The 19,432-nt window shown below is 29.6% G+C and overlaps 2 protein-coding genes across 4 annotated transcripts in view; both read right to left on the bottom strand.

Annotated features, from left to right (window-relative positions):
• Positions 1–4,148, bottom strand: part of LOC100164029 (decaprenyl-diphosphate synthase subunit 2) — a 10,660-nt gene extending 6,512 nt beyond the window's left edge. The window contains exon 1 of one of the 2 annotated variants that reach the window (XR_003838972.1): positions 3,406–4,148. Coding sequence is in view for 1 of the 2 variants with exons in the window: in XM_001946627.5 (XP_001946662.2) it covers positions 3,406–3,704 (299 nt within the window). In the remaining variant the exon portion in view is untranslated. The remainder of the gene's footprint in view (positions 1–3,405) is intronic. The other variant, XM_001946627.5, reaches the window with a different exon arrangement.
• A 9,248-nt stretch (positions 4,149–13,396) lies between these two features.
• Positions 13,397–18,932, bottom strand: LOC100168928 (alpha-(1,6)-fucosyltransferase). Of its 2 annotated transcripts, none has more exons than XM_003243921.4 (9): positions 18,665–18,932; positions 16,102–16,326; positions 15,427–15,823; positions 15,173–15,359; positions 14,844–15,081; positions 14,549–14,725; positions 14,334–14,484; positions 14,011–14,271; positions 13,397–13,938 (listed from the first exon to the last, which is right to left on the bottom strand). In XM_003243921.4, the coding sequence occupies exons 2-9, from the start codon at positions 16,305–16,307 to the stop codon at positions 13,852–13,854; spliced, it is 1,704 nt and encodes a 567-aa protein (XP_003243969.1). In that variant the 5' UTR covers positions 16,308–16,326; positions 18,665–18,932; the 3' UTR covers positions 13,397–13,851. The 2 variants fall into 2 exon arrangements, with proteins under 2 accessions (XP_003243969.1, XP_001951687.2); XM_001951652.5 differs by lacking the exon at positions 18,665–18,932 and adding an exon at positions 17,583–18,086.
• Positions 18,933–19,432: the final 500 nt, after the last annotated feature.

Consider the following 19,432-nt stretch of genomic DNA (forward strand, 5'->3'; position numbering starts at 1 on the left):
TGCAGCAAGTTACATCCAAAAACAGTTGAACAATCATAATTATTTTAAGTTGCAATTTTTTACTGATAACGGAGTGCACGGGTCAGCTTGGTATGAATGTTTGTGTGTAGATTAGACTCTGGAAAGAAGATAGATTAATTTAATAAGGATTAAATTTGGTTTTTTTTATTCATTGGATTTTAGTACGGTTAGGTTAGGATTTTGTATTAATTGATTATATTAACCCACCGTAGGTGGAATTAAGTAAAAACGATACTGCTGCGAACCAGAATTTTTATTCTGGGCCACGGAAAAGTTAAGATAAGTTTTAAACACCATACACTGATTATTAAATAACGATTTGAACAAAGTTTGAGTCATATAGAGTTGGTACCTACATTTAACGGGCAACGAAGTGCACGGGATCAGCTATTTTTGATAAAAATATAATATTTATCATTATTACCGCTAGAAACATTTCAATACGTTTTCATTAACCATTTTTTATATTTACTTGCCGATCACATTAAACGATACAATTTTAATAAAAAATTATACATATCAACGTCCGAAGGCAAAATAAACAACCAATCACGGGCGAAGCTGTGACGGGTCGGCTAGTATACAATAATTAATTAATTGACATGAATCAGCAATATATGCTTCCAATATTATCGGTGTCCTGTTAAAAAATCTACTTAAGTTATTGCATAACATTTTTTATTTAATCAATGTCGAATATAGGTATTGAAATCGTGTCATTTTAAAGATAATATTTTGTAAGTGTATTTGCATGTCTTTCTAGGTACTATATGTCGTATATATTGTAGACAGTCGTCAATATAATATTATTAAATAATATATATATTATGTAATATAGGTGGGAATATCTTTAGAAACTTATTATTAAGATAGATCAAGCCAGCGTAGCAAGATGTGCTGAGGCGACAATAATATATTTTTCTATATTATAACATCGCTGCACGGGCAGACATGGGCAGTCCTGTAGTTGTCGTCGAGAACGTATAGCCGTATACCTAGGTACAATTCTACGTGAAAAGCGACGGTTGTAGTACCTACGTGCTAAGACTTAGCAGCTAAGTCTAAATGTTTCCAACCAGAAACTTGTGTTTGAATATTATTTGAAATTATTTTAAGTCTTCAACGTTCTTCCCTTTTAAAGAGGAACTGTAAAATAATGTATAAAATTATACGTACCTACAGGCTACAGTCGATGAAGTTTATTTTAACAGATAGCGCTGCGGTATATATATGAAATTCTGATAGTTATTCCGATTTTAAAGAAACGGACGTAGTACCCCTACAAAGCTAACGGCGCTAATCTCAATTTATTCTAGAGAGTCATTATAGCTTATGCCTTACGAAGGTAATAGTAGGTCTTGCCGCGTGTCACTCAGACTTACTCTATACGGATTACGGAGTGTAACAGGACGACGACCTGACAAATGAAATAGGTTTTGTTCATCAATATTTTATTATTTTTATTTTTTTTTTTGTATAATTTATTGATTTATGGATTACATGTTCAAACATTACATGTTTACTAACATTTTTTATTCTATTTTTTAAATCTAATATAATTTTTTTTTGAAAAATTCAAAGTAGTCAATTTGTAAATCTGGTTTTTAGAAAAATTTCGATTGTGTATATATAATGTATTTATTGAAGAGTGAAGACGTTAATTTATTTTTGAAATTTTTTTTGAAATCTCATTATTTTTGTTAAATAAAATTTATCCAATTTTAAAAAATATTTTTAATTCAAAAGTATAAATTAAAAAAAAAAATATTTTATGAACATTTTTAAAAAGATATATACTTGTTAAAATCTAATTTTTTTTAAAGTTATTAATTTGAAAATTAATGGGTATTAAAAATGCATAACAAATAAGACACTTGACTTATATAAATATTTTTACAGTCAAAAGTTTATAAAATAATAATTTCTAGGTCTAGGATTTATATGAAAAAAGCTGAATTAATCATTCATACGAAAAAATATTTATTCGGCATGCAAGTAATACTCGACAAACCAGATAATTTAGAAAAAAGAGATGGTTTATTATAGCGTGCTTCCAGAAGTCGGTTAGTGTTCAAACGTTCAAATGCCAAAGTAGTTATACCTATCACTAACGGGTTGCCGATAACATTGCCATTTTCCGGTATTGATAGATATAGGTGCCACAAGTGTAGATGTTAATTTCATCAAGTAAATCATTTACCTAATTAAAATGTATACTAATTAATACTAATTGGAACGTTAATTTTATTATTCATCACATCGAATTTTTCTTTGTACCTCATGATATACCAAACTATTTTAATGTTGGATACTTGAATTGTTATGCTTCGGAATTTTATTTCTAGTCCAGTTAAGTAGTTCACCCAATAGTACGTATAAAGATATATGATTATAATTTTATTTATAATAATAGACAATAGTATTTTGTTTAAAATCGTTTATTGAAGTGACCTCGTGAGTAAGTAGGTAATGAATAATGATAGTTTTCATTTAGATCCTATTTCGTCGTATGATTTTGAATCAAATAGAAGCCGAAAATATGGGCATGGCTTTTTTCCGCCCAAAACCCGGAAAGACGTTTCCGCTAAATACTATTTGGCAACCATAACATGTAGGTACAAAGGTAACAATCACGTATGTAGGTACACTAAAATAAGAAAATATTCTTATCACAATATTATGTAATTGCATACTGCATAATATATAAGATATCCATCATATTTAAATATTTTAAAATGTCATAAACAAAAATAATAATACAAGTAATCATAATACTGAAATCGAATAATAGAATTAAATTATAGTTAAAAAAAAAAAATCACATAAATTTCATCAATTGAATATTTACGGTTTGAACTCGGTAGGTACCTATCTATAATTTATAAATTATGTCTTTGACAAAATATGTTGAGATGGCTGCGGCCTGCGATGCAGTTTTTATTTCCGTTATCGATGATTATAGATGAATACATAATAATATAGTGTTTATACTATTGTAAAGTCTCTCCGATTACCTACTTACAAATCTCAAAGCACTATTTCATGTTGCATTACTATATAGGTACCTACATAGCTTAAAAATTTAAATCATTGCAGGTAACCAATCTTTCTTTAGCGGAAATGTCCTATGCCGGTGGAAACGGTAATCGTATCTTTTTCGTTTTCGGCGGAATAGATCTGCGGCGGAAATGGCCGACATGAGAAAAATATATCTACATTTAATATTGATCGTATTTTAAACTGTTAGGGGTTTCTCGTGAACCGCGGAACCAGGGGCGGTGTTTTCACGCGGTCACCGCTGCAGCCTGCAGTGTGATAACATTATAATATGTGTGCTGGTGCAGTATATGACGAAGCTTCAGGGTTAATATACACGCGACTCACTTGACCGTTTTCAGTAGCGGGTGGTTGGAGCTGACCATGCGGCGTAGGTGCAGGGCGACGTTGGCTATCTCGTCGCTCAGCAACCACCTGAGGCTCAGGAACGACGACGGGTAACCGACCACCTTCTCGGCCTCGGACACCGCGCGGTTCCAGTCTGGTTTCTGCAGCCGACCGCGGTTGCCGTCGCACCGCGTCCCGATGACCCCCGATGACGGAGCGTAAAGTCGACGGCGGACGACGCGGCTGGCCGGCCCGTTTCGCAGCATCCGGACGGCCGTCGGCGACCGTGCGACGTTCATGGCGGCGTACAGTTGGTTAGCGATTGACGCGTCGTCGGGCGCACTCGCGCGCCTATTCGTCTGACGTGTAATAAATAATAATGTCCGAACAGTATTATACCTACTCCGCAGACGGGACGAAACGGAGAAAACCGTAGACAGAAAAGTACTCAAAGTTGTAAGATTTGAAAAAAAAAATGCTCACCAGACGGTCGATTGATCGATATTAGATATAAGATTAAAGATAGGTATTAATATAATGCGGTCACACCGGTACATTACGGTTGAAATTTTTACGTGAGATGCCAAACGAATATCCATACTATTTTGGTTTGTTGAAATGATAGTTTATACCTATGTCTGGTTGTTATTATGTCTTTGATTAATGTACAGTTATTTTTACTCTAAAGTCTACAGCACTGCCGCTACGGCCGGTCTTTAGATTTTCTGTGCTCGTTGATTTTGTTTTCAATAAATACTTTCCTAATCTCCATATCAATTAAAATATATGATTATAATTTTCGTCAACATTACTTCGTTTCGTTACGTAAATATTCTAATCATCTAAATAATATGACTAATCATTCGAGAGATTATAGCTTTGACCTAAAGACTTATAAGTCGGTTTATCTTCAGATTTAATGGTTTTTATTTTATCTATGATTTTTCTTGTTTAATTTAAACCGTTTTCGTTGTATTGTTATTTGAATAATTATTGATATTTTCCTAGTATATAATATATTATAGTCAAGATGAATCATAAAAACGAAATAAGTTATAGGTAGGTATTAAAAATGTGTTTAACGAAATATATAATATGACTTTATATAAGTAGGTATCTATATAATAAAATTATAATTTATAGGTATTACATTTTTCTTAATCACTTGATTATTTTGTATAAGTAATTATAAATTAATATTATACTTAGTAGGTGGGCAATTGAAATTAGTAGGCAGTAGGAGTAGGTATGTGTATTTAGGTTTTTGTTTTGGGGGGGGGGGCATACGATTATATCCAATAACCCCGCCTTTAAAGTTAGAGGCCTTAAATTAAGACACCAAAAACGTTTGCATATTATAATATACGACGCATGGTGGGGGGATTGATCCCCTTGATCCCCTTGATCCCCTTGATCCCTCATAAATACGTCACTAATGAGTATGTGTTATACAGGTGTCAGGTACTACCTAAGATTTGTTTTTAATTTCCTAATCATTTTCAAAAAATTGAAAAAATAGCAAAGAATCAATTTTTAAAACAATAATTTAAAACAGTACTTTGAAATTAAGACATCCATCTCAGTACCAATAGCTGAGTAGCCCATCAAACCAGTGTGTTATAATTATTTTATAAATTATTAGTGATAAATTTAATATTGTGAGTTGTTATTATTAAACCACTCAAACATTTTTTGATGATAGCTTTATCGTATAATTGTTTTATAGTCTTATTATAAGGTTAGTTTTTAAACATTTTAAATTAATCATCAGTACTGACGTTGTTTTAGCATAGTAGTAGCGTAAATGCGCAATTTGAATCATAAATTATAACATATACCTAGTTATATGCGTGTCTTATGAAATTGTTAAAAAAAATGTGTTTAGTGATATTACAGCTTAACCACACTGCAGTGCATTTTTTAGGAATTCACTGGGCGACAAAAAATATATATTCTCAAAATAAATATTAAATTAGGTATATTATGATTAAATTATATCATGCTCACACATAATTAGGTATTAAAAATAAATATTAAAGTTAGAAATAATAAGCAAATGGTAAAAGTTAATAAAGATGAGTTATAATTTATTTAAAATAAGAGATAATTTCATGGAAGATATTATAGGTAATAGGTATGTATAATTCATTACTTAATATTTTCCTTAGGTTCCATATTACAGACTTGGGACTGTCAGTACCTGAACACAGTGGCGCAACTAGTGGGTAAGTAAGAAAAGTGAAACTTTGGGGCCCCAAATTCACCTATATTTTTTTTATAAATATTACATTAAAATGAGATGGTTATGCTATAATTACCTATACTATTATTTTAATACCTAGTTATTGTTAATAGCCTATGGATTACTTATATTACACTACGAGTTATTATCATGGATAAATGGAGGCCAAGAATAATGTTCTCAAATATATACCTACAACAATCAACAGCCTACTCGTATTATTATTATAACAAGAAATTATGTTAATCCAATGTGAAAATAATGTTTAACAATACATATCTTAGACTCTGAATGTATTCAGTGGCGCCGAACCCATGTATTAGGTGTGGAAGCCGCCACACTTATTTTAGGGGTGGTCGTACCCCCGTCATTGGTGGGTAATCGTAATCCTAAGTATAAAATATACTGTACCAGTGGCGTAGCCAGGATTTTTTTTCGGGAGGTGCTGATCAACTTTTACACTTTTACACATTAAATACGTACTAGCACAAATAGATAGCTGAAAAGTGTTAATACATATTGTACATTTTTAAATATTTTAAATACAATTTAAGACTTTTTGAGCTACTATCGTAGACCATTAAAATAATTTTTAACATTTCGGGGGGGGCTGCAGCCCCCTCAGCCCCTCCCCTGGATACGCCACTGTACTGTACAAATATAAGAGAGATGACTTCCTAGTGGTCGTAGCGTGCAGTGTGTACTGTGTGATTACGTTAGAAATAGCCAATAACTAAATAATAATTTAACTTATAGTTTTACCATTAATAAATAAATTCTAGTATTTATAATCAAGTGTTGTGTAAAAAGTCAAAAATCTCTAATAATACCTACAGCGTACATTTACAATTTTTATTTTACAAGTGATAAAACAATTAGTAGCTATTAACTTAAATAGGTGGGGGGGGGGGGGTGATGGCCCCCCGGCACACAAGAATGAATTTTATTTTACAACGATTTGCGCTTTTATATTTTATTTTTATTTTATGTTTGCAATTACCTATTAAGACTATTAAACTAAAAACTTTTTTTTAACTGAGTTAAGTTAATATTTTTTTCCATATCAACTTTTAACTTATCGAGTTAAATTTATAATTTGTTAACTGTTAACTTTTAACTTATCGATCTTGTGTCCTCTTAACTTAACTTAACTTGAGTTAATTATTATCATTAACTTGCCTACCTTTGATTTTTTTTTAATCTCTCGCACGACATGAATTGAAAGTTAAAAATAATGGTGTGGAATATTGTCCACGGTAAAACTACCTAATAACCATGCAGTTTGAAGTCTTAAAAAAATGTTACTATAACCTCCTAGTTATCGTCCCAAGGACTTCAATTGACTGTGACGAAAATTGCAAGTTTGCACCTTTTTATCTGCTAGTCAGCAATGTCAAAAAAAAATAACTATATTATATTTCTTTAAATTGATAGTATTCGATATAAATGTAGTAAAATGTATAATAGTATAGACATTTGAGATTAATTGATGTTTTCTCAAATTAATCTAAATTGACAATAGCAATGAACACGTTTTTAAATTATTAAATTTTCATATTAACCTTTATTAATTGCGAACACATTATAAAAAGAATCAGCCAAATTGGTCATTCATTTTCGGAGCCAACCCGTAACAAAGATTTCCATTTTGCTTTTATATTTTTATATTATATAAAATATATTATAATTAATGATGGAAAGGTTTTGATTAGGGAGGAAGCGGTATACTGTGTACCCTTAATTGTTTAAGACCATTTACATTTTTTGCTAGGGGGCCCCATTTTATATTTGACTTTAGGGCCCTCAAATGTCTAGTTGCGCCACTGCCTGCACATTAAGCAAAAAAAAAATAGTTATTAAAATTATCATAGTATCAAATGCTAAAAAATAATCACAAATTAAATACACTTGTACCTATTTTATGACAATTTAACTTTTCATTTTCTTATTCATTATAATTTATTAACATTATCAAATAGTGGTACAGAGTACTGAGAATCGAAAATAAATATAATAATACCAATGATTTATATTTTTTATGAAAATAACCATCTCATCCTACATTGTACCTACTAACCTACTGGTCACTGGGCAAAATGTGAGCTTGGCCCGAAATAACCTTATATGTTGGATATTGTTAAAATCATATATCTATCAATTGATTAGACAAATTTATTATTTGTTGAGTAACTGACTATTCGAACGATTGAGAATATATTATAATCACTGTATACCGCTTATAAATTATCTACATTTATATTTATATTTGTTAAATATTAGTGTAAAATGTCATTTTTTATCGGTTAAAGACTGTGACAAACTCAAATATCTAATGTAGTTAGATTTATATCTTTTTTATTATTGTTTTCATTAGGAATAAAGGTTTCAACTACTAGTTCATTAGTTTATATTTACATTAAAGATGTTTTTTTTTACTTACTTTATCTTGCATAACTTATTAACCAATTAAGAATTGTGATTTGTGATACCATTGCAATAGGTAAATATTATTCACAACTAATTACCATTACTTAATTATAGATGACTGTACCATTCGCTAACTAGCACACAATAATCAAATTGATTCCATGATTATATTGCATGTATAGGTAGTGTGTACTTAATACAATATTTTGTTAATAGCATCAATAGAATACTTATAGTTTCTTATAGTTCTTAAGAATACGAATATTATTTCATAGAAGTTAGAACATGGTTGACATTTTGTTTGGGGTATACCTATGCTTAATAAAGCAAAAGTTATAGCTATAACAAAAAATATAAAATGTTATTAGGACAGGCCAATTAATGATAAAAATGAAAAAACTTCTTATTACAAATAAGGTTTTTAATTTTAATCTTAAATGCGGTGCCAGTTTTTAAAATTTTCCGCAATTCTATACAATTTTTAAATATTATACTTTATATTTTAGTTGCCACCCTAATTATAATAGTTTTTCAATAATCCACTGACCGATACCTATTAAGGTGGCATCGAAAATAAAATTACCAGAAGAATAATTATCAGGTCTTAAAGAGTTGTCAAATTTTGATAACTATTTTTTATCTGAAAGAAGAATTCCTACAGGCCACATTGAACTCAAATTTTTTATTTTATTTCAAATAATGGAATTTTTGTATTATTTTGGAAGACATATTATAGAGTTTGAGATAAAAATATTGAAAATTGGAGTTCAATGCGGAATGTAGAATATTACCCTCTATTAGTTTAAAAAAAATATATCAAATTTGGTTGATTCTACAGAACAGATTATTATTAATCTCGTAGAGCGATTTTTTGTGGACAAAATTACATTGCCACCCTGCGCCTTAAGTCCGTAAGTTATCTAATCATGGTCTGTTTCATGTCTAGTTTGGTCAATGGTTATAAGTTTTTTTTTACTGATGTTATGTACTGTTTAATTTTTGAACCAAGCCAAACTTGCGGCATCTGACGGGGAAAAATGAACTGAAAATTGCTTGGTAGTTAGTATAGTATTAGAACCAAATTAAATAATAGTAAGATTCTAAAATTGATCCAATAAAATTAAAATTTGTACTGAATTTGATGAAAAATGATTAAAAATAAAATGGAATTATTGTAAGCATGAATATAATTTATTTTCTCGTATTTTCATTTTTTTATGAACTGTTCACACTTTATAAAGTAAATGGTTTTGAATTATAACTTAATAACAATAATGTATTATATAATATCATTAACAGGCGCGGATCCAGAAGATTTTAACAGGGGGTGCTCAAAAAAAAGGTGGGCAAGTGGGTGTTGCTCTGCTTTACAGTAGGTTATAATTGGATCACTGTATAGTCTGTAATGGATAATGTTAAATTTGAATTCAATAATACAATATCATTATATAAGAAAAACGGTTCTGAGCGTTTAAAATTTAAAATGTCCGTAAACAGTTCAAAATATTTTGTACATTTTATCAAGTATGGGAATTGATAAGATGTTATATATGATGTAAATTTTAAGTATATCTACAAGTATTCGTGTTTGAATTACAAGAAAATCGCTACAGGCCTACTCATGCCTACATAAGAAATCCAGAAAATATACAACAATGTAAAAGTTTATGAATTTCTAACTCAAAATAATTTGCACATTTTCATGATTTTTATGTATTTTGTTAACATTTGAACGTTAAATACTTATAAGAAAAAATTGTGACTGCATTTTTAAAATTTTTCAACTGCCATTGTAACAATATATAATATATTTTCAAACTTTAAAATGTTATTGACATTCATAGAAAAAAATACTTATAAAATTGGAAACTAAAAATGTTCAAAACAAATCAAAATATTTTGAAAATTTGTATCTGGTTATTTGTTTTTGAGTTACACCAAAAACCAGAATTGATTACATCGAAAGCCGATTTTGCTTAAAATTTTTCGTTTTCCTTAATTTTTGTTTTATTTTTCCCGGCGCTTTTAAAACTATTATAATTTTAAATTTGGACCTTCTGAATGAACCAACTAGATTCACTTTCCCATCGATCGAGATACTGTTGAAGAAAATCGAAGCAGTTGTACTGCCCTAAATACGGCGATGACAGAAACAAAGAAAAAATTTAAAAAATAAAAAAAAACACATCACCCACACATCGCTCCGATCAGAATTTAAAAAAAAAAATGGTTACACCTTTATATTTTAGATTATTATACAAATGTGTTTTATTAGTGGCTTAGACGACAGGGGGTGCTCGAGCACCCATAGCCCCCCCCCCCTGAATTCACGCTTGATCATTAATGCAATGTTTTTGGCCAAAATTAAACCAACATGCTGTAAAAATGTACTATTCTAATAGAATATAAAATGTTTAATAGTGCCTTCTTAATATAAATTATTTATGAAATATTCTTAGAAATACAAGGTTAACCATCTTCACTCAGAATAATTTATGTATGCAATGATTTATCAATTTATCATTGAATTCAAATTGAACACATCTATTACTGTGACGAGGTAAGCTGATCACCTACTACGTAGTAGTCTGACTTCCCTAGTTTTTTTAAACTTTAAATGCAAGAGTAAATGCTTATTATGTCTTTTGAGTATGTAGTTCCCTCATCAGGTTTCTATTAGCTTAAATGCAGCTTCCTTCCTGAGTAAATGTATGGTATCAGGTATGCGGGAATACCTAAGTTGGTTGTATTAAAACTAAGCATTTTTATTATACAAGATTATACTTATGATTCGCAACATCAAATTGTAGTAAGCAAACTGAAAACAAGAATATAATGACATGAAAAAATATATGTAAAATATGAAAAAAAAAAACATTAATACAATGTCATACGTGTAATACAAACAATTTGTTTAAAATAATACATAAAATACTGTCATAGTTTTAACAAAGTAATATTGATCAATAAATGTTTATATAATCACAATAATAGAAAGTAGATCAATAATATTATAATCAAATATTTTTTTGACACAAAATATAATAATATGAATAATTGTATCAGAGAAATAATTTGTTCGAGAATGATAAAATTAAGAGATCAGATGTATACAAATTTAAATATTCATAAGCTACAGTTTCAGTATGATCAGAAAATACAATGTTAAATTATTTTATCACATAATGCGATTTATGTTCATGGACTGACATTTTAATTATTAAATGGGCAGAAGATAACTTGAAGAAAATAAAGATATATTTATAAAAATTACTGTAATTTTGTAAGCAAATAATTATCAACCACCCATTTCAGTTATAAGTTATAACTAATAATATATAAATTACACAAATAAAAAACAACTATATATAAATTACATTTTAAAATATACTAGGATCTTTAAAAAGTAAAATAATTATTGACAAGACAAATATGATCATACAGTGAATTTTATCAATGAGAAGCTTTTTTAAATTTTAAACACAATTTCCTATATTAGATTGCATTTTCAAACAGAAATAAATCTAAACTAAAACCACAAACTTCAGCAAATTTAGTATAAAAATCTAAGAAAAAAAAAAGACAACATCTTCTCTAAACAGAGCTTGTATGTTTGTGGCCCAAAATATGATGAAATTAACTAAACAAAATGTTGGTGTCTAAAAGCTGTTGTTAGAATAGCTAGTGAAGCGATACTGTAACTCAGAGTGATTCAACCTGTTTTAGTCTGTGGAACAATCATATATATTTTAAATAAATATTGTGATTATTTGAGAACATTCCCGCACACCATAGATTATTATTATCACTAAAAGTATAAGGATTATGACCCGTATAGTTAATAATATATATTATAATTAATCCGGTGTTATCGAATGGCATGCTTTTTACAAATATTTTTAAGTTATGAAATACTGTTTCAAGTTGCGGGTTGGATCACACTGATGTTACTGTTATTATTTACTACCAGATGGACCGTGGAGATACGTGGATATATGCATAGTAGTTAATTTAATATAAAATAATATGTGTTGAACAATGTACATAATACAATAACACAACTGAACTGTAAAATTATTATATGCAGTTTTTTCTAAAACAACAGTTAGTTATGGATTCAAAATATAATCAGGTACTCATAAACAAATCTAAAATTGTTTAATTATTTAATTTAAATATCAAAACACTATTGTAACATAATAAACTAAATAAATAATGTTTATCGAACTGTAATAAGACGATTTGGCAACAATGAATTATGCATTTTTTTATGTACTAAATTATGCACAAACATACAAACCCAGTTAAAACATTGACATTTGGCAAATATTGTTTTAATAATTGAAACATATTGTATTTCATAAAAACTGTATAATAAAATATACAAATACAAAATATTGTATAAATTGTTTATCTAAAATAATACTTTGTTAAGAAACTAAAGGTAAAAATAATACAAAGAAACTGCCAATAATTTATTCTTAACTTAAAAATAAATGTTGCTTCAAAAGTATATAACATACATAAAATAAATCAAATAAATCAAAAAAATTAACAACAAGAGAAAAGACAAAACTATAAAGTTGTTTCAACGTATTGGTCATGGTAAATTATATAGGTACTTGAGTGTATGCTATTTTACCATCAATTTAGTATGATATGTTATCTATAAGGGCTAACGAGTCACTAACAATGATATTATATTATGTCAAAATAGATATTGTTTAAATTGGTAACCAGTAGTGAGGTGTTTTTGGTGTAGAAACAACCTCCTTCATCATATCAATCATATTTATGCAAACATTTGTTATACGCCTCAGATTTCTACAAAATATGTTGTCATATGGTTCTATTTCATATTTGATATTATATTAATATGAAGATTGATGACTACAATAGTGTGTAAAGCCCCCACAAGTTATATTTAAATATAAAACTAAAAGACCCACTAAAAAAATTCTGGCTATACGCGTCTGTTGGTTTGTTAGATATTATAGTAAAATATTAAACAGTCCTGTCCTTTGATACAATTCTATTATTGAGACCGGTAGCTTCGTCTATTAAGATATCCATTTTACTCATAGATTTCTAATAAGCTTCTAAACATTGTTTACTCCAGAATTTTTTTAATAATAATAGAAATTAGAACTCAAATATGAACAGTCCATAGAAAAACAGAGTAGTTAATTAATGGATTACATCAAACAATGTTGATCTTCTAAATTGATATAAAATAAACAGTGAAAACAAAAAAAGGAGTTCAATAGTTTCTTGTGGAGGGTTACTTACTTTAGATACAGACTACTGAAATAAATAAATAAGTAAATAAATCTATATTTATATTATATAAATTCCAAAAATATGGAACTATTTAAGAAATAAACATAAAGTATGTGATGTACTATTTTGTATAACAATTTGTAAGGGATTAAATAGCATAATATAACAATAATAATTTGTTGGTAGATAGCATAACAATACAAGTGGTATTTTAAGTAGCATATAAGGACTAGTCGATACAGTAGAGAGCAAAGAATAATTAATATTTAATATTAAACCTAGAAGACGCGATCACAGTAAAATTGAAATTAGTTTAACTTAATTGAACTAAAATTATTTGTACCTAATTTAACAATTAAAAATGTTTTGACACTTTAAAATTATAATATGTATATGGTATTTATAAAGTAAAATATAATTGTCCAAGCTTTGGGCTAAAACGAGCACAAAACTATTGCCTGTTTGTATAAGTCTATATAATATTGTCAGTATTGTAGTTACCTTTTTTGTTCTTGTAATTCATTAGTACTTAATGTTACATCTGGATAACTGGCAAAAGGCGCAGTTTCAATTTTGGGGGACACCTAAAATTGAAGTTTATATATATATTTTTCAATAACATTTTTTACGAGCAATTTTTATTGTCAAGTGCAAACCTTAAATGTAGGATATAAGCCACTTTCTTTTGTTCTTAAATTTGTTCCTTTTGAATAACCATCCCAATGGTTACCGGCAACAGCAATCTCATCACCGACCATCAAATTCATTTCATGCGGTCCATTTGCCTTATGAGGTAATACGGCTACATGAAGTCTGCGTTTTTGACCACCGTAATAATAAATATCGTCTAAAGATGTATATAAAGTTGACGCATCAGGATGGAGACTGTTCATTATCTCATAGGCTACTCGACATACCTGTAAACAATAGGGGTTTAATTTAAAATCAATTTAAAAATAATTTTCATTCTGTCCATTACCTGTGATGAAAAAGTACATACTAAGTAGTCACTGAGAGACAAAAAATGTATGTCAGTTATGATACCACTTAGAGATTGATCAGAATAACGTTTACTGATTGATGCAGTTTTAGAAATGTCTTCATCACCAACTATTTCATACTCAGGATACCTAGAATGTATACAATTTAATTACCCAGACAATAATTTACATATACATTTTAGTATTTACACACTTGCGTTTAGCTTCAGAAAATAATTTTGGTTCATCCGTAGCTAAATAAACACGTTTTTTATCGACTTTATCAGTTAGTTCTTTATATTTGTAATACTGTTCAACGTGTACCATATATTCATCTAGTTTATGGAATGCAGCTTCAGTACCAACTTTGTCAGTTCTTCTAATGTGTACTCTATAAAAAAAAAAAAATGTATGTATATAATATAGACAATCATATAATATGAGTTTATAATAATAATTAACTTTATTAAAATCATGAAATAAAAATAAATGATTAAATAAACAATTACCCAACAATTGGTTTTTGGAATTTAACTTTTTTGCCGTATTCATCTAGTTTATTACTAGTAGCTGGTTGCGGTCGGAGCATATACTTGAGAAATTGGCCTATCCACCAAACCACAGGATCTCCATGTAATACATTTAATCGTGGAGCTAAGTCTTCAGGTAATGCAAGAGGAAGGAAAGGAGGTCTTGGGTTGATTGAGTCAATTATAGGTAGAGTAATAACTTGAGTATTTCGATGACCTAGAATTTATGATATTAATATTTACCCCAAGTTAACTTAATTAACAGAAAATTCAATGACAAAAATGTAATAATTGTAATTATTAATTACCTGGCCACCGATTGGTTGTTTCTCCATTTGGTAAAAGACATGTATCACTCAATGGTAAGAATACATCTTGCCATCCTCCTTTGGAATACCTCCAACCTTTAGACCTCAAAATTAATGTTCTTTCTGTTGCATATGCAACAATAAAACAATAAACAACATGATGCAGTTGACAACCATATCCACAACCCTGAAACATTTAAATTGTTAAGACTATCATAAATCAACAAAAAAAATTAGATATTAAAATAGCAAACCTTATTTAAGTCACAAACTAGTTTTCTTGCTTTGGCACAATCTGATGGATTTTGTAAATGTTTCAATCTTTTTTGAACTAAATTACTTAAATTTTCAGATTCCTGTTGTCTCCATGCTGCATGACCATCAACATCAGCTAAACTTGATACATCTTTTAATAAAGATCTATAGTGTTCACCAATAATGTTTTTAATTTTTGAAATGTGTTCCACTCTGACACTATCATCTTCTTTGACTAAAGATTGTAATTCAGAGTTGACATAATACCAAAGTTCTTTAGTGTTCGAAAATATACGACGACGTGAAAGTTCATATTCTTCAGATGGACCATTTAGTCCACTCTGTTTAGAATTTTGGAAATATGACAAAAGAATTTTCTTATTGTCTATTCTTGGACTATAAAAAAAAAAAAATTTTAATGATTGTATATTAGATCTGAAATAAAATAGTTAAACTATAAATAAGTATATTTATATAGGTACTGTAAAATATTTCAATAACTATTGGCAACAGTTCAAAAGAAATTTAAATATACTTACTAAAATATAGAAAACAAAAATAAAACATTGTCAATATCTCTTATTAAATTTTAGTTTTAAAACTTTTCAACAAATTTTGTATGCCAACATTCTTTCATATCTTTGTTAGGTATATATTATAAAAATAGTTAATACTTGTAATTCAAATCCAACACTAAAGCATTAAGCTCAGCATTGCTTTTATGTAATTTATCAAGTTCTCGAAGAGCCCTGGCCAGTCTTTGAGATGAATCCCCATCGTTGGTATCTTGTTGCCTAACAAGCTTAACAGTCACCAAAAGGAACGCTACCCATGAAAACGCTAAAAACGCCAAAATGCGCAGCCATCCCTGTTGTCTCATGTTTTAATGATTACTGATTCTGTAAAATATTTAATACAAAAAAAATAAGAGTTAAAAATAATTATTTTTAGTAAATAAGTTTAATATTATTGTATAAATGACAACAAATCCATGAAAAAAAAAAATTAAATATGTATACAGATATTAATACCGTAAAATTTTTTAAATGTTACGTAGTTAGTTAAGTACCCAAAGATTTTATTTAACTGGTTAGTAATATTTTGGTTACATAGGTATGTAGGTAATTAGATTTAAATAAGATATATACAAATATTTTATACCTATTAAAAATGTATACATAAAAGATATATATATATTTATATTCAACAAGGTGGATGTAATATACAATTCTTTAGGTAGTTAAGTATCTGGTGGCACTATCAACGAAATGCGAAAGCCAGTAGCGTATTTAGGATTCATTTGAGGGAGAAGATATGACTAAAATAATTTTACTCCCTCCACTCGAAATACATGAAGATATACTAATATACTATCAATTTATTATAACAACATACCTAATAAATATTATATTTGTATATAGTACATAAACCTTATAATTATAACATATTAAATAATATAAATTAAACAATGAATCATTAAATATAAGCTAAAAAAAAAAAGGCCTATGGGGGGAAATATATCTCCCTAATCTCACCCCGTAAATACACCACTGGCGCAAGCATAGGATCATCGATAACACAAAAAATAAAAATAAAAAAGGTAGTTAAATAAGTATAATATTGTTATAAACATATTAACTTTTATTGAGCTTATTGTGGGTAATTTTATTACACAAATAACACATACCTAATTTTTATATGATAAAAATATTTTAGATAGATACAAGTACTTACATATTTTATCATAGATGTTAACTAGAGTCTAGTACCTGGTGGTATAAGTTTTTTTTTAATTTTGTTCAAATATCTAAGTATTTATGATTTGGACTAGAGTTTAGAATTTACAAATATTCAAAACTAGGCATGTGAAAAAGTAGGTGCCTAGTACCTTCACATTATATTTAAATCAGTCATACTATGTACTTCTGATGAACAATACCAATAGTTTACACCTTACAGTTGAATGGTAGAATGATATCATTTATTAAATTATTAATTAAAGACATTCCTATAATATAAACGTGGAACACATACTTAATTATAATTTGAAATATTCAAAATATTTATGATTTAAAAATTGTAAACAATGCATAGAACTTCTACTACCATTGTCTATACGCGTTGAATGCAATAGATGTAAATTGTGACCTCTTACCTACTGCCGCCAAGCGTTCGCTCAATCGTGCAGAACGCAGCCGTCGTGCCCATGTGCCGATGACAGGGCGATGACCATGTAGGATGAGTAGCGGGCAGACCACCACCGTAGGTCCACCCGTTGTCTACGACGGACGAGTGAATAGAGATATCCGTTCGTCTTACCTCGATGGTCATCACCATGTCGGCGAACGGGAGATGTCTTGCGACTGTCGTCCACGGAGCTGTCGACACGTCGTCATCGGGAGATTCGAGTAAAGAATTCGAGGGTCAGAGACTGGGTCCGGACCGGACCCTCACGAGTTTAAGAATTAGAAATCGTTCTTCGCCAGCGGACGACGTTCGGACGGCCGCTGGTCTAGTCGCTGTGTAGTGTGCAGTTCCAACCAGCCAACTACTAACTTTACTATAGGTATTATCTTGGGGGGCGCGCGTGCGTTATCAGTCTCTCGCGTTATCACCTTCGCGGAGTGTCGTCGCCATAGATAATAAAGGGCAGAACGGTTGGTGCCCGGTGAGTGGCGGTAGGAAAAGCAATAATATTAAATATTAAATATTGTCGGCACTGACCCGTCCCGCTTCTACCGCTATTTTAATATTTTATACCTCGAAGGACGACGGGCATTAATAAAATTAAAAATTAAAAATTAATAATTATATGACTTGTCAGTTGTCACTTGGACGAAAAACATAAAACCTATTAAATCGACTAGCATTAATAATATATAGTAATTGTTTATTGTATGGTAGGTACCTACCTACGTAGTAGGTACTTATATATATAGGTAGTAACTTTATTATAGTTATATGTACGAGATTTCTCGTTGTCGTTTACCTACGTTACTTCGTCGCCAAAACAAAATACATTAATTTATTGTTCGATACGTATTATAATTTAAAGTCGCATTATAAGTCGTATAATCTGCGCACTCCTGTGAGTCTCCAAACGATAATAATAATAGTAATACTAATAATAATATTAATACATAGGTAACAATAATAGTAATAATAACAATGATATAACAATATTATTTCAGTGCATTATTGTAATGACGTGTACTACTCGTTTATTAATTGACTTACTAAGGGCCATGGATCATCGTCGTCGGTCTTCTCCGTGTCGGTTCGTCCATTTAATAGTGCTGAATATGATATTATTCATTTATTCGTTCGCACTACCACCACGATAGACCACGACCGTAGTGTTGCCGTGTTGGTCGTGCGCGGAGGTGCCTAATTATATTATAATATAATAATAATAATAACAACGCACCGTTGTTGAAATCAGATGAAATGAAAACCCTACAACAGTACAATGGCACCGGATGCGTTCGTAAAAAATCGTATCGCGATCGTCTAATATATTATAATTTATAATATCAAAATATGTTTATTGTATACTAGCAGCTATAGTCTCACGCGTTAAGCCGACACTGTTAAAATAGTTCAATGTCGTAATTATGGAGCTTGTGGGTAACAGTGGCGGTCAGGGGGGGGGGGGAGGAATGAGGATGTTGTGAGTTAGTAAACGTATTCGTTTTTCAAATCGGGTACGAATTGGGTATACGTTAATTGTTTCGCTCGCATTAACTGTGCGTTTTATTATTATCCAGTCGTGGTTAAATTTTCAATAATTTGGACGACTATAGTCATTATTGTAGTAATATTATTATATATTGTCGACAGATAATATCTCAATCTCTTTTTTATATTTCTTAAACCTATAGGTATTACACTATTACTCGGTAGGTATTAGGTTTATCGTTCTGTCAGATAGGTAATTATAAATATTTTTACATAGTATAGAATGTGTTATAACTTATATTATAATCAGCATAAATAAATGTATTG

This window comes from Acyrthosiphon pisum, chromosome A1 (genome assembly GCF_005508785.2).
Source record: "Acyrthosiphon pisum isolate AL4f chromosome A1, pea_aphid_22Mar2018_4r6ur, whole genome shotgun sequence".
NCBI lineage: Eukaryota > Metazoa > Arthropoda > Insecta > Hemiptera > Aphididae > Acyrthosiphon > Acyrthosiphon pisum.